At 45.8% G+C, this 19,704-nt stretch overlaps 1 protein-coding gene across 2 annotated transcripts; it reads left to right on the top strand.

Annotated features, from left to right (window-relative positions):
- The first annotated feature begins 1,173 nt into the window (after positions 1-1,173).
- Positions 1,174-19,527, top strand: KATNB1 (katanin regulatory subunit B1). Of its 2 annotated transcripts, none has more exons than XM_013129860.3 (19): positions 1,174-1,441; positions 4,001-4,131; positions 6,376-6,493; positions 8,206-8,306; positions 8,834-8,875; positions 9,531-9,614; positions 10,738-10,853; positions 11,355-11,426; positions 11,698-11,848; positions 12,272-12,459; positions 12,581-12,711; positions 13,667-13,717; positions 13,892-13,968; positions 14,544-14,663; positions 15,626-15,775; positions 16,462-16,538; positions 16,928-17,002; positions 17,703-17,819; positions 18,414-19,527. In XM_013129860.3, the coding sequence occupies exons 1-19, from the start codon at positions 1,402-1,404 to the stop codon at positions 18,544-18,546; spliced, it is 1,974 nt and encodes a 657-aa protein (XP_012985314.1). In that variant the 5' UTR covers positions 1,174-1,401; the 3' UTR covers positions 18,547-19,527. The 2 variants fall into 2 exon arrangements, with proteins under 2 accessions (XP_012985314.1, XP_030907626.1); XM_031051766.2 differs by having other exon boundaries at positions 1,175-1,441; positions 12,578-12,711.
- The last annotated feature ends 177 nt before the right edge of the window (positions 19,528-19,704 follow it).

Below are 19,704 nucleotides of genomic sequence, written 5' to 3' on the forward strand. Positions count from 1 at the left end.
TCAGAGGAGCTGGTGCCAACAATACCTGGCAAACAGCCCCAGAGAGAGAGGGATCTGGGGGCTCCGCTCCCGCCAGACCCGTGCCTGTGATAGCTGGCGAGCGGAACCGCCTCCTAGGGACACACTGGCCACAGCCATAGGGCACAATTGATGCGCGGATAGACTCCACAACTCGTTAAAGTTGTAAAGTAGGTATGCTTTTATTCAGCACTGAGGTGCATGGGGATAGCTCCTGCAAAGCATGCATACATCAGGGTTGTTCTCCCTTTACATTTATTCTCTTAAGGTATACATAGACATGAGGTTGCTCAATTCGCCTATACATATTTAGTATCTATCCCCGCTTCGTATTATAATGACCCGGAAGGTCCTTTGCACCTGCACAGTGCCCCTTCTGATCATGGGCAGGGGTCTCAGGATGAAGTAAATGAGTCTTCCTCTTGTGGGTAGGGGTCTTCAAGATGAAGTAAATGAGTCTTCCTCTTCTTAAACTTTACACCTTTTAACCTTCACACATGGCCTTAGGGTTTGGTCGGCGCCCAATCTGCATTCTCCCCCGCTTCTCAGTAGGACCAAACACCTGTGCTTTTGTCATGGTCTTAGGGTTTGGTCACCCAAGCTGCCTCTCCCAGGCTTATCAGCAGGACCAATCATCTGCTTTTGTCAGTAGAACTAGCATCTGCTTCTCCCCGTCCAGCAGTAATCAATGCCTTGGCAAGGTGGCAATGGCAGGTACTTAGGACAGACAATACTTTTGTTTAAGCAAAGGAATTCCTTTAACCCCCTTGTACAATTTCTCTGTATTACCCCCCTGTACATTGGTTACCCGTGTATCACAATCACCGGCAAGCCCTGAGGTGGAGGGCCTGGGAAAGACTTCTGAGCAGCGCCTTCGGGAGCCCCGGGCTAACGGCCCGCTGCAACAACCCCGACGGCCGAGACGCGGCAGCAGTCACGCCACTCCCCTCGGGGAACCGCAAAATGGCGGCCCTACAAAACCAGTGCGCCACCCTGCCTCATTGGCAGCGCTTAAAAGGCTTCGCCAAGAAACTGTGCTGCGATTGGTCACTCCCTTTGCTGTCGCTATAGCAATCACTCCTTCCCTCAGCTCCTATTGGTGGAACTGCGTGCGGATACCTGGCAACGGCGCGGAGAGGCCCTGGCTCGCGCCCCGCCCCTGCCCTCTCTGCCGCCCCGGCGCGGCCTTCCCGCCGCTGGGCCCAGCGCGCCGGGACCTCCCCATCTCCTGCTGGTGCCTTTGTTCGGCCTCCAGCCGGCCGGGGCAGCACGGGCGCATGGCCCAGAAGCGGTAGGACGCGGCGGCAGAGAGGCGACCCGGGTGGGCGGGGACCCTCGCCGGTCGGAGGAAGGCCCATCGGATCGGCCTCGCCGAGCAGAGCCATGGCTGAGGCCGTCGCCACTAAGACGGCGTGGAAGCTGCGTGAGTGTGGCCGGGTGCCCGCCCGAGGGAGGGCGGGGAGGCTGCCCCAGCTAGAAGGGGGGTGGAGGAGGCGGGTTGTGATAGGAACCGGCTAATCCCTGCCTCGGGTGTGGGTGCCCCGGCCTCTTCCAGCGCGCTGACTGGAACTTCTTAACTTCCAGAAATCCCTTTCGAAAGCACGGCCGCACAGTGGAACAGCTTAGGGCCTCGTCGTGGCTGTTTGCCATGACAGCCCGTGTTTTCCTGATGAGGTGCTGTAACGCTGTCCTCATACTATTCCTGGTAGCCCCACATGAGTAGTGCAGAATCCCCCTCAGAGACCAGGCCACAGCGGGGAGTTGCCCCAGTCAGTGTCTTGTTGGCCCTGTTGGGGCTGCCCTTCACTGCTGCTCACTTGTGACAGCAGGTTACTGAGCTTTTTGCTGCGGGAGGGGTGAGGTGAGCTCTACAGGGCCTGTATGTCTCATCTCTTTCACCTCCTTTTAAGAGACAGTAATAGTCCGCTGGTTTATATCTCTTATTTTCCTCAGAAGGAGCAGTAAATGGTTGCTGGCTATCCATTTCTAGCTGCTTCGCTAGTCACTGGTGGGTTATTCCATAGGGGCTGTTGCGGAATGCTTGGAAGCAATGGGGAGAGTTCAAAAGTGTGAGCTTTAGACCAGTGACTTGGGGTCTTGAAGTTGCCTAACAGAAATACAGTACCCTTGGCTGGTAACAAATTAAGGGAGCTGGCGTAATTGACATCTTTAATTTCCTACTTTTTACAGCAGAAAGCCAATTCGCCATGTTACCTTTCCAGCCCTCACTCCTGCAGTTACAGAAAAAGCTGAAAGCTGGTTAATCTCCATTCTCCTTAAGTGGGTGGAAGTTCTTGATCTTATTTTTTTTTGCTAGGCTGTGCCCCATTTTAGCATCCTCTTTAGAGCAAGACGCATTCTGAACGTTAGGAATGTTTCGGTGATGCTAATTAGGAGCTTTGTATGACTGAGCTGGTGGGTGATACCTGGTGATGAATACTTCATTAACAAAAACCTCTGTGGGTTTAAGGAAACGGGCATTTTGCTGGGGGTTGGATGAAGCTATCTGGCCACAGCTGGCATCATCAGGCTGTAACAGATGGCTTTTATGAACAGAGGGTTGAATGCTTAAGCAATGACTCTTACATGTAAAATGTATTATTAAAAATGAGATCAAGAGGCGGGAAGCAGCAGAGGTGCTGACACAGTGCTCTCAGCAGCAACACTGAGCATCTGTCCTTTCAATTTTAACTAGTGGCTTGCTCTATTAATACTAATTGTACCGTTCCTTCAAGTCTTTGTGTACATCCATACTTTAGCACTGTGATATGGAAGATAGGTCTTTCAACACAATACAAGCATATTTTTCCTTTCTCATGTAATTTATGATCCAGTTACCTTTGTCATTTGAAAGGCATTTCTCAATCTGAAGTGAAAATTGTGCAGTTTTGCTTTCAAAAAAGCACTCTGAGAACTTGAGATCAAAGTACCTGTAATTATTATTGCATCACTATCCTTTTGGATTAGTATTGCATGTAGAATAATCAAATTGCTCCTCCCAGCAAAAACAATCCGAACAAAAGCTGAATTGATTGTCTTTTCACAAACAAGTTTTGTAACTATGAGGCATGCAAATCACTTTCAGAGAACTGTAAGAGGCAGAAATTGGTAAATGCATCTGGCAAAAGGTCCTCCAGGAATTTGAGTGGGTTTAAAAAAACACTGTGAAAATCAGATGTCTAAGTAAAGATGCTAGTTTGTCTTCTCATTTGCTCCTAACTTGTTTGGAATGAGGCCACCTTAGAGCTGTGTCATTGCAAAGCCCTCTCAGTGCTAGAGCTTCCCTTCAGCCGCCAGTTTTTGAACCGTCTTTTAGTATCAGTCCCATTTCTTCTTTCGTGCCCACTGGGATATGTGCTCATCCTTTCTTTGTCACAGTTTCACATGCTGCATTGCTAAGTTTCACCTGTGATATGCAGTGGGACAGTAGCAAAGCCTCTGCCAAAGCTGGGAGAAAGGAGCTCCACCTACCCCCGCTGCTGAGTCTGGCATTTTCTATGTAAGGTAACAAACTACACTGCTGCTAATCTGCCAGTTCCTCTGAGGTTGGACAGTCTGCTGCTGCTTTCTAGAACAGGATTAGAAGGCTGTTCGCGAGATGACTCTGGCTGCTGCATATTCTTGCAGCTTCTCAGACACCTCTGCTTACCTAGACCCACTTGGGATACTGAAGGTAAAGCAGCTTCTGTGAGCAGCTTGCCACAGTTGAGCAGATCTTCAAAGGCTACCAAGCTGCTGAGAGAAGATGCTTTTTGTAAGCCACGTGAACACTGGAGTTGTGAAGCTTGGTCAGCAGATGTCTTACCTACAACAGGCAGAACCAGGGAGGGATGTTTCAAGCAAGATAACAGTGTGACTTCTTATCTGAACAGTGAGCTGCTGCAGCTTGTCCAGTGGAAACTGGAAAATTTTTCTGAAAGAAGAATTTTTTTTTTTTGAGGGATGGGATGAAAATTGTAATAACTGTTTGCTTTTTGTCCAGATGAGATCACAGCTCACAGCAGCAATGTATCCTCACTAGTCCTGGGCAAAACCTCAGGCCGGCTGCTGGCAACTGGAGGGGATGACTGCCGGGTCAACATATGGTCAATTAACAAGCCCAATTGCATCATGGTAAGAACAGGCCTGTCTTCAACTTGTGGGGGATGGAAAAGTTAATTCTGAGGTACAGAGGGTTGGGAACGAGGGGGAAGATTGTTGGGTTGTAGCCTGTGGGACTTGTGAATAGAGTTTACCACACAAAGACTGGATTCTAGCCAAAGATAGGGACAGAATTCAGTAACTGATGAGACCAGTGCTCCAGAGAGGGTCTGGGATGCCTGGCTGCTTCAGCTGAGCCAGTGCTTGCCCAGATAATGAATACTGTGCCTTTTGTTACAGGCTACAGATAATGAAATGCGGAGTTTTGTATGAGATCAGCTAGTTTGAAAGTGCCAGCTACAGGGCCCAGTTTTGTAACCTGGAGTTTGCCCTCACAGCAGGAAACATCCCCAGCAGGATGTGTTTCCAACTGTCCGCAGTCACTGATTGTCAGCACAGAGTTGTCTGTAGGCTGGGGAAGAGTAGTGCCAGGCACAGAGTGTTAGAACAGGATTACCCTGGTTGTCATCACTAAAGCAACCAGAAATCAGTTTAACAGGTGTCTATATTGGATGACATTTGCTTTGAGTGGGTGTTGTCTTTAGCCAGTGTCCTTTGTCACTTATTTAATTAACACCACAATGATATTGTGTTATGGATGGTATTTCTCTAATCAGCATAAACTTTGTGATGAAGCAACTGGGGAAGTAGGATCAAAGAGGCTAAAGGAGAATGTGTCTACTTTATTTTCCTATTCATTTACTGGATAAAGAGATGGAAATGGGTGCAAAAGGAGTTGCTCACCTTTGGCAATACTGTGCTGCTTGCAAAGCCGTAGTCAAGCTGTGTCTTCCCAGCCCTTGGTGGTGGCATGGCAGTAGTTTGAAACTAGAGTGTTGTCTTCCACTAAAAGGTTGAAGGGCTGGATGTCTGTACCCATTCTGTGGGAGCAGAGAGCTGTACCTCTCCTGCATTTCTTGGGAGCCACTGATGTTGGAAGTTGGTGTTTCTGAGAGCAGGGGCTGGCTGAAGCTGCTGAGTGTTTGTGCCATTCTTGTGTATCAAAAGAATCTTGATTTTTGGGGTTTGTACTTTATATTTTGTCCTCTGAATTTAATTTTTAGTCTTTATATTAGGTTTCCATATGTTTACGTATCGGGGAAGAGGATGAAGGGGAGCTTTTCAAGTAGCACTGCAGTTTGGTTCCAGTTTGAGCTGTCTTACTAAGCAGTGACAGTTGCAGCAGTAGAGTATGTAGAGGATTTCAGTTGCACATGAAATCCTAGAAAAGCCTCATCAGAACAGGCAGCTTCCAGCTGGTGTTCCCATATATTCCCTCTGTATGTGTGTGAGAGCTGGCTAGCTTAGCTATTTAAAAAGATCTGTTTGAGGATGGAATAAAGCATAGAATATTGCTTAATTGACAAGTAAAAAGAGTAGTTGTATTGGTTTTCTAAAGCTCATTTTAAATATTCTTGTGTTCTAATTAAATACTGACCTTTTCAAAATACCTAATTTGGAAGCTTTTTAGATGTCAAGTTATACTTCAGTAATAGCACCACATTATCAGCGTGACACCCCTGCTGGCCGCAACACTGGAGTTTCTTGCTTATGGGAAGGTTTTGAAGTAGCCCTGCTTGTGCTCTTTCTTTGATTTTGTAACTAGCTCATGATGCTTTGTGACACAGTTAGAGCAAACTTGTTGCTGTTGCTTTTGCACAGCATAATTGTTATAATGTGTGTGTCAATGTTGTGTGGGCATGCACACCTAATGTTTAAATATCAATGTCTCTATTGATGCATCCTTTCGAAATTAGTCAGTGTACACCAGAAAGTGAGATGATGTGAAAGATACATGCATGGTGCTATAGGCAGTGATGGTCATAGAGAATTATACAGTCACAGACTGATTCCTGTTGGAAGGGACCTTAAAGCTCATGCAGTTCCAACCCCCTGCCACGGGTAGGGACACCTTCCACTAGACCAGGTTGCTCCAAACCACATCCAACCTGGCCTTGAACACTGCCAGGGATGGAGCAGCCACAGCTTCTCTGGGCAACCTGTGCCAGGGTCTTCTTCCTAAGGTGTCATCTCAATCTCTCCTCTGTCAGTTTAAGGTTGGTCTTTAGTGTATTCTATCATAGTGGTAGCTTATGTGAAAAAAGGAGCTGTGGTGCAGCCAGGTGGTTCTAGCTCGTGGATAAAGATATGGACAATGCTTTTATGGACAGGGCTGTGTCAGTAGCTGTTGATGGTGACTTGTGGTTTTCTTTTCAGAGCTTGACAGGCCATACGTCGCCCATTGAGAGCCTACAGGTCAATACGAATGAGAATCTCATTGTTGCAGGGTCCCAGTCAGGGTCCATTCGAGTTTGGGACCTGGAAGCTGCCAAAAGTATGTTTCCGTGAGCTCTGTTAATGCATGTTTTTTATAACATCCTTATGCTTAATACATATGGTAACCCAAAATGTTCCTAACTTATGAAGAAGTAGGAGCCTGGCATTGCTTTCATCTTAATTTCCATCCTTCTTAGAGAGCCTTTGTGCACTTTCTACTGAGGCTGTAGAGCTGTGTAAACACACTCAAAGCAGAAATTTGTACATGTATTGTGGAGACTGATCTGAGGCTAGTTTCTAGCACTGACTCAAGTGTGTTGAGATTTATATCCTAGAAGAGTTTCCATGCATGTGTAGAGTAACTGCCATATAGGATTTGTATTTAGACTTTCAGCTTAAAATTGATTTTGTATCCTTTTAAGGTTGACAAATTGGAAGTTTTAAGGATACTAGGTTCTGACAAGTAAAGGAGTCATTGTTCTCATTCTTAGGTTCTAACTTTTCTTATTTTTCCTCAGCTGATTCTTCTCTTCAGTGCTTGCATGAAAGACATCATTTTTCATAAATCATAAAAGCCATGAGCTCATCAAGCTCTGATCCTTTAAAGGCCAACTGTTGAGTCATGCTTTATTTACTGCTTTTTTCTCAAATACTAGAACAAGTTTGCAAAGGAATCATGCATCTCTTGAGTGCATTCTAGCAGTAATCCATAAAATGACTATTTTTTATAGGTTGCTATTTGTTCATAGAAAGAGTGAAGGTAAGAGTCTATCAAATGAAGATAGACTTCCACTGGCTGAGCTAAGAAGGCAGACAGCAGGTGGCATAAATAATAAAAACTGCTTTTGCAATTCAGACAGTTAAAGTCAGTTGTTCAGTAATAAACTACTTTGGTTTTACAAGTGCAGAGTAGCTGAGCTGGCTGAATTTATTAGGACACCTATGAGCCTGTGTCTGTGCAAATGACCATTCTGGCTCAGTTCATTTCTGCTAGGGGAGTCATCAGACTGTTCCAGATGACAGGTGATGGAGAGAGGTTGTTCTTGTTATTATCTGTGCAATTTTTCTTCCTCAGAGGTGAGTCTTTGCTTTCAGAGATACAGTGTTCCAGTTCTACTGGTCCTTTCTGGTTTCCAGAATTAGAAGGGGTGTTACTTGGTTGGTAACTTGCTGAAACCCTGCGATCATTCCTCTCTCTCTTGCTTCTTAACTGTTCTTTCCCAGTCTTTGGAATGCTTTTTGCAAGGAGCAATTGAAGAAGTCCAGGGAGAGTATTGGAACCTAAGAGACGAAAGTCAGGCTTGTGCCTGGATGGAAGTGCAGAGTCCTGGAAAGGATCTTTCCAAACAATGCAGGCAACCAAATGTCCCTTTTATTTCCTGACTAAAACTGATGTCCCCTCCCTTACCCTATTTTGCTCTCAGTGTAACAGGTGGAAAGATAAGCTGCCTAGAAGCTGCCTCAGAGCATGGCTTTTCAGTTTTATTTTCAGCATGAAGGCCTTTGGAGTTTTATTCATAGTTTCCACACCTAGGAACAGGACTTTCATTAGGATCATTGAACATGGGCCCTCTATTGCTGTTTCTTTGCATTGCAAGGCAAGGTTGGAAACATTTCCATAAAATAATATATACAATATGTAACATGTCTAATGTATGTTGCATTAGCTTATGCTTAATGTATGGCTAAACTTCTGCATGGTGTCTGGGGGAAATGATCTACTAAATATTTGCTCCCTATTCCTTCTTGCTCTGCTGCTTCTTTTCCCAGTTCTTCGATCCTTACTTGGTCACAAAGCGAATATCTGCAGCCTTGATTTCCATCCTTACGGAAGCATTGTGGCATCTGGCTCTTTGGACACAAACATTAAGGTAAAATCCGTATTCTCCTAGAGGTTGCCCTCTTTACTTGCAGTATGTCTGTTTTGAAAAGTGCCAGAATGTGCTTTGTGCCAAGCTCTTGATAGGTGCTGCACATCATCATTTCCATGTGTGTGGGCAGGCGGATTTGTGAGTGCTTGTGAAATCTATGTGCGTGTGTGTTTGCAAAGGCAGTGTGACTCCTGTGCTGTGGAATGTGGCTTATGGTGCCAGCCAAGTGCCGGTGTCACCAAGCACAGATGTCCTGATTGCTGTGGACTGCATCTGTTTTATCATGCTCATCCTAGACTGTAGGAACCAAGCTTCTATAGTAAGACATATCTTATAGAAGTGATTCTCACTTGGGGAATTGGGTTAGGAAATACCCCTAAAGCAAATAGGGGTTCAACAGCCCCTTCAGTGTTTTCATTCTGTAGTGTCATATCAGCTTGGTTACAGGGAGAGCTCTTGTTACCAGACTCTTGGGCTACCTGCTTACTGGTCTAAATATATCTTTTGTTTGCTTTTCTTCCCTGTAGCTCTGGGATATGAGAAAAAAAAACTGTGTCTTCAGGTACAAGGTAAAATGCTTCATTAGTTTTCAGGCAAAGAGTGGGGAAAGATTTCTACTGAGAACTTGTGAACAAACTTAAAATGATTATGCGCAATTAATTCACTAGTTTTCCAGTATGAAAATAAGATCTGCACAATTTGTGAAGTGGCCTGGCAAACCTCTTCAGGCCATTGTGAGCTGCATGGGAACATGAAATGGACATCATAGGAGTTAAAGTATTCTAGTTTTGTTTGCTTTAGCGCGGGTTGGAGAGCATCCATGGGTGTTACTTATACTGTGACTGGTATTACCATGCAAGTCCCCCCTCCACCAGGATGGTTCTATTCTTGGTGTGTTTTTCAACCCAAAGGACTTGCTGTGTATTTTTTAATTTAGAAAACAGTTTAATGGAATGAAATTTCTGTGTGACCACCCGTAAATCTGTGTAATTTTAAATTGTTTCTGAATAAGTCAGATCTGTATTTACCATACTTAAAAGTGTCACCAGAAATGTCCACACTCATTTAGTGTGGGTGGGTGTTCAGTGAGCTGTGGACTCTGTGAAACAGTCATTTGATCTTATTGTATTGTATAGAATTAAAAGACAAAAGCCAGAATTCCTTCAAAAGAAAGGGAGAGAGAGAGAAAAAAAAAGATTAAAATACTATTTGTTCTCATTTCAGGGCCACACAGAAGCAGTTCGATGTCTCCGCTTTAGTCCCGATGGGAAGTGGTTAGCCTCTGCTGCTGATGATCACACTGTGAAGGTAATTTATTGTGACACCTGCTTATGTGCTTGGGGTGCATAGGAATGCTGGGATCATCTTTTACAGGCATTATTGCACTCACTCATAAACACTTTTAGTTAATTAAGCAGCTGACTGAGCCCTGTGGCTTTGCAAGAACCAGTCTGTTTATGAGGATCGTGTCCAATGGCCCACTACATCCAGAAGAGAGCTGCGTGTGTTGCAGTGCACTTATCCAACAGACATCTTGGCACTATGCACATGACAGTTCAAGTTTTGGTGGTGATGCAAGTTGTGAGACATGAACATTGGCCTTGGTTGTCTCGATAGTTACAGAATGAGTTGCCCACAGCACATTACTTTACCATACCAGTTTTTGCTCTGCTCAATGAATTCACTAGGAGTGTGTTATCATAGATAAGTTTGGGTTGGAAAAGACCTTGAGGTTCATCCGGTTCCAACCCCCAGCCACAGGCAGGGACACCTTCCACTAGAGCAGGTTGCTCCAAGCCCAGTCCAACCTGGCCTTGAACACTGCCAGGGATGGGGCAGCCACAGCTTCTCTGGGCAGCCTGTGCCAGCGCCTCGCCACCCTCACAGGGAAGAACTTCCTTATATCCAACTTAAATCTCACCCTTTTTCAGTTTAAACCAATCACCCCTTGTTTCAGGTGTAGTATGGAGGACTGTGGGCAAAGGACTGGTTTTGTTTTCAGCTTCACATGAAATAACCTGATCAGTTGCTTCACTCTGAATTTTTGTCGTGGCTAGTGCTAAGGGATTCAGAGCTTTGGGCTTTCTGTCTGCTTTTGAGATATAATCTGTGGGGACAGGTGAATCTGTTGTAATTTATGCCAGTCTCAAATATAACCCAGAAACTTCTAGAGGACAAATGAAATGAAAAATTTAGAAGAAAATGACAGGGGGAAAAAAAACCCAAACAAACCAGCAAACCCAAACAACAAAAACCCAGACAAAAAGCAGATTCAAATGACTGGAATTGTACTCCTTCCCTGAACACCGAGTCTGTTCCTGGAGGGGAAGAAGCATTAGAAGGTTGCCAGTACAAGGAAACCTGAAGTGTATTGGAATTCTCTAACATGAAGTCCTTTCAAGAGTCTCTGTTCTTTCTTTCTTTCTTCCAGCTGTGGGATCTGGTGGCTGGAAAGCTAGTGTTTGAATTTACAGAACATACTGGCCCAGTAAACGTTGTTGAATTCCATCCCAATGAATACCTTTTGGCATCTCGTAGCTCTGACAGGTATGTAAAGGCAGGGAGAAAGAAGGGAATAGTGTATGTCAGTTCCCTTTCCTGATGCTCTTCCTTTTAGCAATGTGGAAAATAGGAATGTCACAAAACTTCAAAATGCCATTGCAAGAACCTGACATCTAACCATCAGGACATCGCATCTGTGATGTGAAGCACATGGAGATCTTGTCTTCTCGTGCAAAATTGGTGGCCCTCTCTACCACACCAGAAAACAATGCTATAGCCTCAAGCCTCTCACTAGTCCAGCTGACATCCTGAACAGCCAGCAGTCCTGCTCAGTTAGCAGGCTGTCCTCTTAGTTCTGGCAGCAATAAATACGTATTCATGTCTAGAGCCTCTAAGCATCTTAGCTCGACTGGCCTTCTGGGCAGGGTCATTGTATGTGCATGACGGCAAAAGCCATTCTAGCAGTCTGTGCATTATTTGAATTCTGGATCCTATTGCAGATCTCTAGAGGGATGAGTGATGATTTTTGTTCTGTTCTGTGTACAGGACTGTTCGGTTCTGGGACTTAGAGAAGTTTCAAGTGGTGAGCTGTATTGAAGAGGAGGCTACTCCCGTCAGGTATATTAAATTCCTACTGCAGTGTCCAAGGCAGAGACTGAAGTGTGGGTAAAGGGAGGATTTCCTGAAAGAGACTTTACTGGGGAGAAGCTTGGGCTGCTGGAGATGTTACCCAGGCCCACGAGTTTGTACATCTGAATACCAGATCGGTAGGCTTATTGTTAGACACATAGCAGGAGGTGTTCAATGAAGACAGTGATATAAGCCTAGGGTCACTGTGAGAAGGCTGGAAGATTGTGTGTGCCTAATTTTCCACCTGCCTTCCTCCCAGGTGTGTGCTTTTCAACCCAGACGGCTGCTGCTTGTATAGTGGCTTCCAGGATTCGCTGCGTGTGTACGGCTGGGAGCCGGAGCGCTGTTTTGATGTGGTCTTGGTGAACTGGGGAAAAGTAGCTGATTTATCTGTTCGCAACAACCAGCTGGTAAGCCACTGCTCCCGAGGAGGGGGCAGGCAGCTGCAAAAGACAAGATAAAATCCTCCTGCCTCATTTCAGGCCTTAAAGGTTCTATCAGACTGTAAGCAGCCAGGGTATGCCACATGCCTAGCACTTAGACAAAGATTGTGTGTGTTTGTTTTGAGCAGTGTTGTGCTCCACTTTGTCTCTCTGGCTTCTGGAGGAAAGAACTGGGGCTTGGTTTGACCAGTATTTAGAAACTATGCTTGTCAAAAGTCTTACTACAGCTTTTTGTAAAACACTGGCAGCTCCAAATTGAAAAAGCCAAAGCAGCTAACTGGGAAATTCTCAAATAGTTGTGCAGGGTCACTGCATCATGCCTGCTCTGAAAAAGGCTCAGGGTGTGCACCCTGTTCCCTGGTGAGTTATCTTGGTCTTTTGTCTCTGCAGATAGGTGTTTCCTTTGCACAAAGCACAGTCTCTTCCTTTGTTGTGGATCTCAGCAGAGTCATAAAGTCGGATTCTATTTCTCATGGGCTAATCAGGGATGATGAGCCTCTTGTGCCACCTATCCCCACGGGGTCCTCCCTTCGCCGCATCTATGACAGACCCTCAACTAGCTGCAGCAAGCCACAAAGGTAGGGAATCTGCTAGCTTGTTGTATTTCAAGATTTTAAGGAAACTTAAGGAAAGCTTAGTGCTTTCTCTCTGACAGAGTCCATATGACTTGCTCTGACAGCATCTCTTTTTCCACAGTAGAGTGAAGCGTAACTCAGAGAGTGAGAGGCGCAGTCCCAGCAGTGAAGACGACCGGGATGAGAAGGAATCAAAGGCTGAGATCCAGAACCCAGAGGATTACAATGAGATCTTCCAGCCCAAGAATGCTATATGTCAGTACCAAGGTTTATTATGCTATTTAGTAGTGTTTTTATTAGTGCTGTAGGTGCTAAACTGGTTCAGTAGAAGTGAGCTTTGGGTTACTATCGTAGAGGCTTTGTGACTGGGAGAATTTAGGAAACGTTTTTTTTGGACGTTGAACCACAGATGATGTTGGTGAACTGCTAGGAGGTGGAACCTTTACTGGGTACAGTGATGTCTGGTCAAAGCTGTCTCAGAATTCAGAGCTCCATTGTAAGCATAGATTCACAGCCTGGTTTGGGTTGGAAGGGACCTTAAAGCTCATCCAGTTCCAACCCCTGCCACAGGCAGGGACACCTTCCACTAGAGCAGATTGCTCCAAGCTATGTCTAACCTGGCCTTGAACACTGCCAGGGATGGAGCAGCCACAACAGCAAAGCATTCTGCCTTCTTGTTTTGATTAGGGAGGACTACTGTGTTACAGGATCTTTATTAGCTTAGAACTGTGCTATGTATAAAATCAGCAACCTCCATTAAAGAAGGAAAGACAAAATGTTTTGTTAAAGCAGAAGTAGTTGTTTAGGAAGCATAGTGCAAGGCCTGTGCCATTTTTATGTGAATGTGAAAACTTAGGTACTACTTTTAAGGAATTAATAATTGTTATTTGAATTTACTTATGTAAACCAATTTAGCAGGTGGTGATTTTTTTTTTCTCATGCAATTTGTTGTGACAGTGCCTTTTCTTGTGCTTCACACCTCTTCAATAGCAATGAGCTACATGGGTCAGTTTTTTATCTCCTATCCATGAAGGCCAAAAGCCTTTGGCCAAACTCAACAATAGCGTCAGGGTCTGAAGGAGATAACTCTGCTTGTCATATCACTGATTACCCAAATGTGTGGAGTTTTGGGGGCCTCCCAGCTCCAAGGCTTATTGCTGATCTGTAGCATTAGATGCTTCTTTGTTTATTCTGTTACCTGTCTCTGTAGGTCGCACTCCTCCTCAGAACAGTGAGCCCTTTCCAGCCCCCCCTGAGGATGGTGAGTATGAAAATGACCTCTTGGGGAGAATGAGGTTAATGACCCTTAAAGGTGGGAGAGCTCTATATCTGCAGAAAAGACTACTTGTAATCTAGCTGTACAGAAACTTTGCTATCAACTTCTCCTGAAAGGAACAATCAGTTTCCGCTTTCTCACTTCTTTCCCTCTTGGTAGAGCCCATAGCTGCAAAGGAAGCAGTGAAGCCCACCCAAGCTCCGGATGTCCAGACATTGTTGCCAAAGCAAGAACTTGTATGTACTGTTTGATCTGTTAATAGCTGTTCATGCTCCCACTGTGAAAGATACGCGAGTGCTAGAGACTTTACAGTTTCTAAGGAAGCTGATACCTCTACTGAAGAGCAGTAAAAGTGCAGCTTCAGGCTTTGTCCTGCCCTAAGTCTTGCCTGATCAATAGAATCAAAGGCCAAACCTCCAACAGGCAGTGTTTGCTTCTGTTCACTTCTTGTACTTGTAGTGGTGTTTCTGCTTGTATCTCAAAAGTGAGGCACTCTGAAGATGACCAAGTGCAGGGTATATTATCCTGGCTTCTCTCTCAGCCTTGAGGCTGGCTACAGCCCTTACCCTGATTTTAGATACCAGTGGCAGCACTTGGCACTTCTGCTGGGACATCTCTGTTCTTTGCAAATCTTAATTACATTTTAGTATGTACCTGAGAGATACTTTGTTGCCTCTTTAAACTGTGCTAGTAAATTGGAGATTCCTTCTGGTTAACCCTGCTGTGAGAGAAATGCAGGTCAGGAAAGAAAGGACATCAGGCTAGGGCCAGACTGCTGCTGCTAGAGCTTTTATCCTACTTTCTCCTGCAGCCTAATCCAGTCCAGAGACCATCAATTGCCTCTTCAGCTGCTTTGACCAGAGCAGAGCCATTGGTGATTCCTGCAGCCAGAAATGAGCCCATTGGCCTGAAAGCGTCTGACTTCCTACCAGTAAGTATCTCTGGACAAAAGAGAAGTTCTTGGCTGGTGTCTGTTTTGGGTGGCATCAGAAAGGGGGTTCTCTGACATACAGGTGTACTGGGTGCTTTCTGCAGCCTGCAGTCCTCAGTACTGAATGAGACCATGTTACTTCCTGCTCATCCTCTGCCCACTTGGTGCCTTTCCCATCTCCCAGCTCCTCTAACATGCAGTTCCTGTGGAATCAGCACCTCCAGATTGCTGGACACATCCCCCATTGCGACTGACAGCAAGCTGATGTGAACACAGCAGCACCACGCTCAAAGAATGTGTTACTAAAGCAGAGAGCTAGGGATAGGGCTCAGACACTGAACAATTCCACGTTCTAGACAGTGATTCATTTAGAAAATTGGTGTCTGCCATTACTCCTACATAATTATTTCATAGCAATTTTTACTTCTTGGAAGCCTCTTGGCCTCTCTTGGGGAGCATATTTCCCGTATCAAAAATGGAGAAGGACTAGAGGATCCTCATGAAGTCAAACTTGAAATGTGAGCAGAGGAAGTGGTGGTTCCAGCAGGGCTTAGCAGGAATCAAACTGAGAGGCTAATAAATGATGTGTGATTTATAATTGTATTAACATTCAGCTGAGTGTTTCATGTAAAAAATAGGGTGTGTGTCAAAATATTTCTTCATCAAAATATGTTGGTTTTGGAAAGCTATTTTTAATTCACTTCTTTTAAAATTTTGAGAGTTTCCCCAAAGCTTCAAATATATTTGTGACTGATGTAGTAGAAAAGGCAGAAGAGAAGTAACTTGCATCGGAGCAAATTGAACATTTCAATTTCAAAATGGTTTTAAAACAATCTTGAAGGAAGTCAGTATTTGCTGGGACTCTGTACACCAAAACCATCTCTCACCTAAGCCAGGAAAAGCCTCTACCTTTCTGTGCCACCTTGCTCTATTATTGCTGCTCCATTGGTGTGTACTTTCAGGCTGTGAAAAACCAAAGCCAGACAGAGCTTGTGGATGAGGAAGCCATTTCCCAGATCAGGAAAGGCCACGAGACCATGTGTGTGGTGCTCACCAGTCGCCGCAAGAATCTGGACACTGTGCAGGCCGTGTGGAGCTCCAGTGATATCAAGGCAAGGATGTGGAGATACTTAAGGCCTGTGAGACTTGTTCAGCCTGGAGAAGAGGAGGTTCTGGAGAGACCTTAGAGCAGCTTCCAGTGCCTAAAGGGGCTACAAGAAACTGGGAGAGGGACTTTGGACAAGGATCTGTAAGGACAGGACAAGGAGGAATGGCTTTAACTTGACACAGTTCCCAAGATTTCTTCTTGGGAAGAAGTTCTTCCCTGTGAGGGTGCTGAGGCCCTGGCACAGGTTGCCCAGAGAAGCTGTGGCTGCCCCATCCCTGGCAGTGTTCAAGGCCAGGTTGGACGGGGCTTGGAGCAACCTGCTCTAGTGGAAGGTGTCCCTTGGAACTGGATGAGCTTTAAAGGCTTTTCCAACCCAAACCACCCTGTATTTCTGTGTGATGGGAGCAGGTGAACAGCTCTTCTGGCTTGCAGGGAAACAGTTCTGCCTCTTGCATAAAATGCAGGGTCTCACAGCTTTTGTCCCCAGGCAGAGTGCTGCTGTGTCTCACCTGCACTTTAATGGCCACAAAGAAACATGGAAAAAACTTTCTCACAACAGAGTTGTCTTCTCTTCCCTAGTGAACTCCACATTTCCTCTGCCTTGTTTTTGAAAAGCTATACTTGATGTAATTGCACTAGCCTAGCCAGTTTGAGCTTTGCACTTGGTGACTTCTTCCCCTTCTGTCCCAGAACTCTGTGGACTCTGCAGTGGCGATCAATGATCTGTCTGTTGTTGTGGACCTCTTGAATATTATCAACCAAAAACCGTGAGTCCTGTATAGGGGCAGTCCCTGGGATACCCAAGAGGCACCTGGCTTGGTGTCAGGAGCGCTGCTTTGTACCTGCGTTGTATACAGTGGGTAATGACAGCATGAAATGCATGTGCTTGTAGTCAGATCTTCAAGTCTGCAGCACCAGAGAACGCTGGAGATGCATGGGGCCTTGTGGTGAGCAAATGTTGCATCACTTAGAAAGCTTCATAAAGTGACTCTTGAATCAGTCAAAACCTTCAATTTCCCATCACAAGGGGGAGTCAGTGAACTTGCTGAGTAAACTTGAATGGTGTTGCCTGGGCTTTTTTTGCCAGAAAGCATTATTTGTGTCAACTCAGTCTTGTAAAGCCTCAGAATCCTGTCTCAGCTTATGTTCTTTTCAGGTCTCTCTGGAAGCTGGATTTGTGTGCTATAGTCCTGCCACAGGTAGAAAAACTACTCCAAAGTAAATATGAAAGGTATGGCCCCAAAACCATGGTGTGTTGGGGGAGAAGGTGGAGATACTCCTAGAATTGCTCCTCTGCATGTTTTGTAGCTGAAAGAACATACTGAAAAATCACAGCAGATACAGTATAATGCCAATATGACAACTGGAAAAGGGCAATGGAGTTGCAAAGCATGGGGGGGGGAGAGTTATGGAAAGTCTGCATGGGCAGGAAGAGCAGGATGTTGAGATTCGGAGTAGGTGTGTTGAATTGAAGGCAGCTCTGGCAGCCAGAAGGGGTCACATCCCTGTAGAACAAGTGGGTTCTGCACACAGGTAGGAATGAGATTGTTGATGTGGAACAAGAGGAGTGAAATCCTGCATGGGGGTCACTTGGATTGCTTTGAACTTTATTAGGTGGCAGAAAATATGCATCCTCTCTTAAGATGGACTGTCTGCCATTCCAGATCCCCTCAGCAGGACACCTCTGCTCTTGAGCAGAAAGGTTTTGCTTAGCAGAGAAAATGCCAGGACCTTTTAAAAAGACTGACTTTGTCAGTCTTGTCTCAAACCAAAATGTATGGGTGTTTGGCTGGTGCTCTCCTTACCAGGTTACAGGTGGTAGGTGGGGTTTGGTTGAGTGGATTGTTCCCAGTGACTGGATGTGAGTGACAGCGGTGTGCTGGGAGGACAGGAATGAAACTCAAGTGGGACCCGATTCTCCATTTTTCTAGTTACGTGCAGACTGGCTGCACATCCCTGAAACTCATTCTCCAGAGATTCTTGCCACTGATCACAGACATCCTTGCTGCACCACCTTCTGTTGGAGTGGACATCACCAGGGAGGAAAGGTGAGGCACTTGCACCCTCTTTTGACCCAGCCTTTCTCTTTAGTGAGCTTTGCTCCGTTTCACTGGGGCTTTGATACTAGACTGGGCATGCCTGCCCTTTTGTCTTCAACACCAAACACTCCTGCCATGAGAAAAGACCAAGGACTGCTTTTCTGTCTGTCACTGTGTGTTGAGTCATACCTGAGCAAAGCATGAGTATGTCAGGAGTAAAACCACCTTGTGGCTTCACCCTCTACCTCACAAGGCACATGAGTTGTCAGCAGGGTGCTGGGTTTCCAGTTCATTCACAGGATAGCTCTGCTCTGAGAATTTGCCCTCTGAAAACAACACCTCCTTCCTCCCTGGACTTTACTGCCAAAGGGGAAAGGAGGAGTAAAAGAGTCCTTATGTGGATGCCATTCTCCTGTGTCATCAGGATGTGGGCTGAATACATAGTGTTTCTGAAGAGCCATGCTCACATTTTAGCTTCTTCCAAGCCATTTGCAGGGCTTGTGTTTTCTCACCTGCTTATATTGCATCTTCTGCGCTGCAGGAACAAGCACTTCTCTTCAGCAGCTGAGGTTTCATGCTGTATCTGCTCTCTGGCTTTTGCAGGCTCCATAAATGCAAGCTGTGCTACAGGCAGCTGAAAAACATCAGCAGCATCATCAAGACCAAGTCGGGGCTCAGCGGCCGCCATGGTAGTACCTTTCGGGAACTGCACCTCCTTATGGCTGTCCTGGAGTGACAGCCATCACCTCCCCATGTGCAAATGAAATTGGCCAAGCTCCCTTTTGGCTGGATTTCATCTCTCTCCATGTGTCCATCTTTGCCCCACACAGCGCAGTAGGGAAGTGGGATTTCACTGGCTGGGTGCCTGCCTAGCCTGGGTGCCTTTATGGGCTGAATGGAGGTCCTGAGTGGAGAGACATCTGTGCTGTATGAGGCAACCTGCCTGGTGGAGGGCCCCACAAAGCCCTGTAGGGAGGCAGCTTCATTTCATCTTTTCATCTCAGCATCAAGCTGTCAACTGCTCCATCTGTGTGTGGTGGCCTTTTGCTGATGGCCATCCAAGCCCACTGTCTCATCTTCACCCATGTGTGCTGTTGGCTTACTGGCTCTATGGGTTGGGGCTGGCTGACATCACTCTCCCTGTGCATTGTGCTGCGCACAACAGCCTCATGGGGGTTGGAGTGTCCTTTCTCTACAGAAGGACTTCACCTGCCCTGTGGGACTGGCCATTTGGGCTTCCTTTGTCAAACATGAGCCAGGACACCAAGACGCCATGCCTGGGGTAGCTTCAAGGACTTGTATTGAGAAGGGGGCTGCCTCTTGGCTTCTCAGAAACCCCTGCTGGCACCCTAGGCTGCACAAGGTTAATATCATCAGAATTCCTGGTAACTGAGATCTACCTTGAGGAGTTAAAACATGTGACTTAAACAGGACTTCTCATATTTTTACATTTGGGGATAAGGATTTAGGAGGGCTGAGAAACAGAGGCATGTGGACTAATGTCTTTCTATATCCATTGGACTGCTATTTTTCCCTCAATAAATGTCTGTCAGAACCTCTCTGTCCCTCTTTCTTTCCAGTGCAGAAAGAGGTTTCTGTTGGTGCTTCCTTTGTGCCTCCCAGCCTGTCTCCTATTTTGTTATACACTGGAGCTTGTTCTCCAGGAAACTGTAACTTATAATGGAATTTATTAAAAGATTTGTAATTTTTTTTGTAAGAAGTTGTGTTAAATGCCTGAATCCCTTGAAGCCCTGTTTACCTTGTTATGCCTCCTGGCTGGGAGTGTCCAGGGAAAGCAGAGCTCTGCTCCCTGTGTGTCTTAGGGGGAAGACAGCCCTTCTCACCATTCCTGCTGGGAGGCTGGGGTGAGTAAGTGGATGTGGTGAGCAAGCTG

Source organism: Melopsittacus undulatus, chromosome Z (assembly GCF_012275295.1).
Source record: "Melopsittacus undulatus isolate bMelUnd1 chromosome Z, bMelUnd1.mat.Z, whole genome shotgun sequence".
In the NCBI taxonomy this organism is placed as follows: Eukaryota; Metazoa; Chordata; class Aves; order Psittaciformes; family Psittaculidae; genus Melopsittacus; species Melopsittacus undulatus.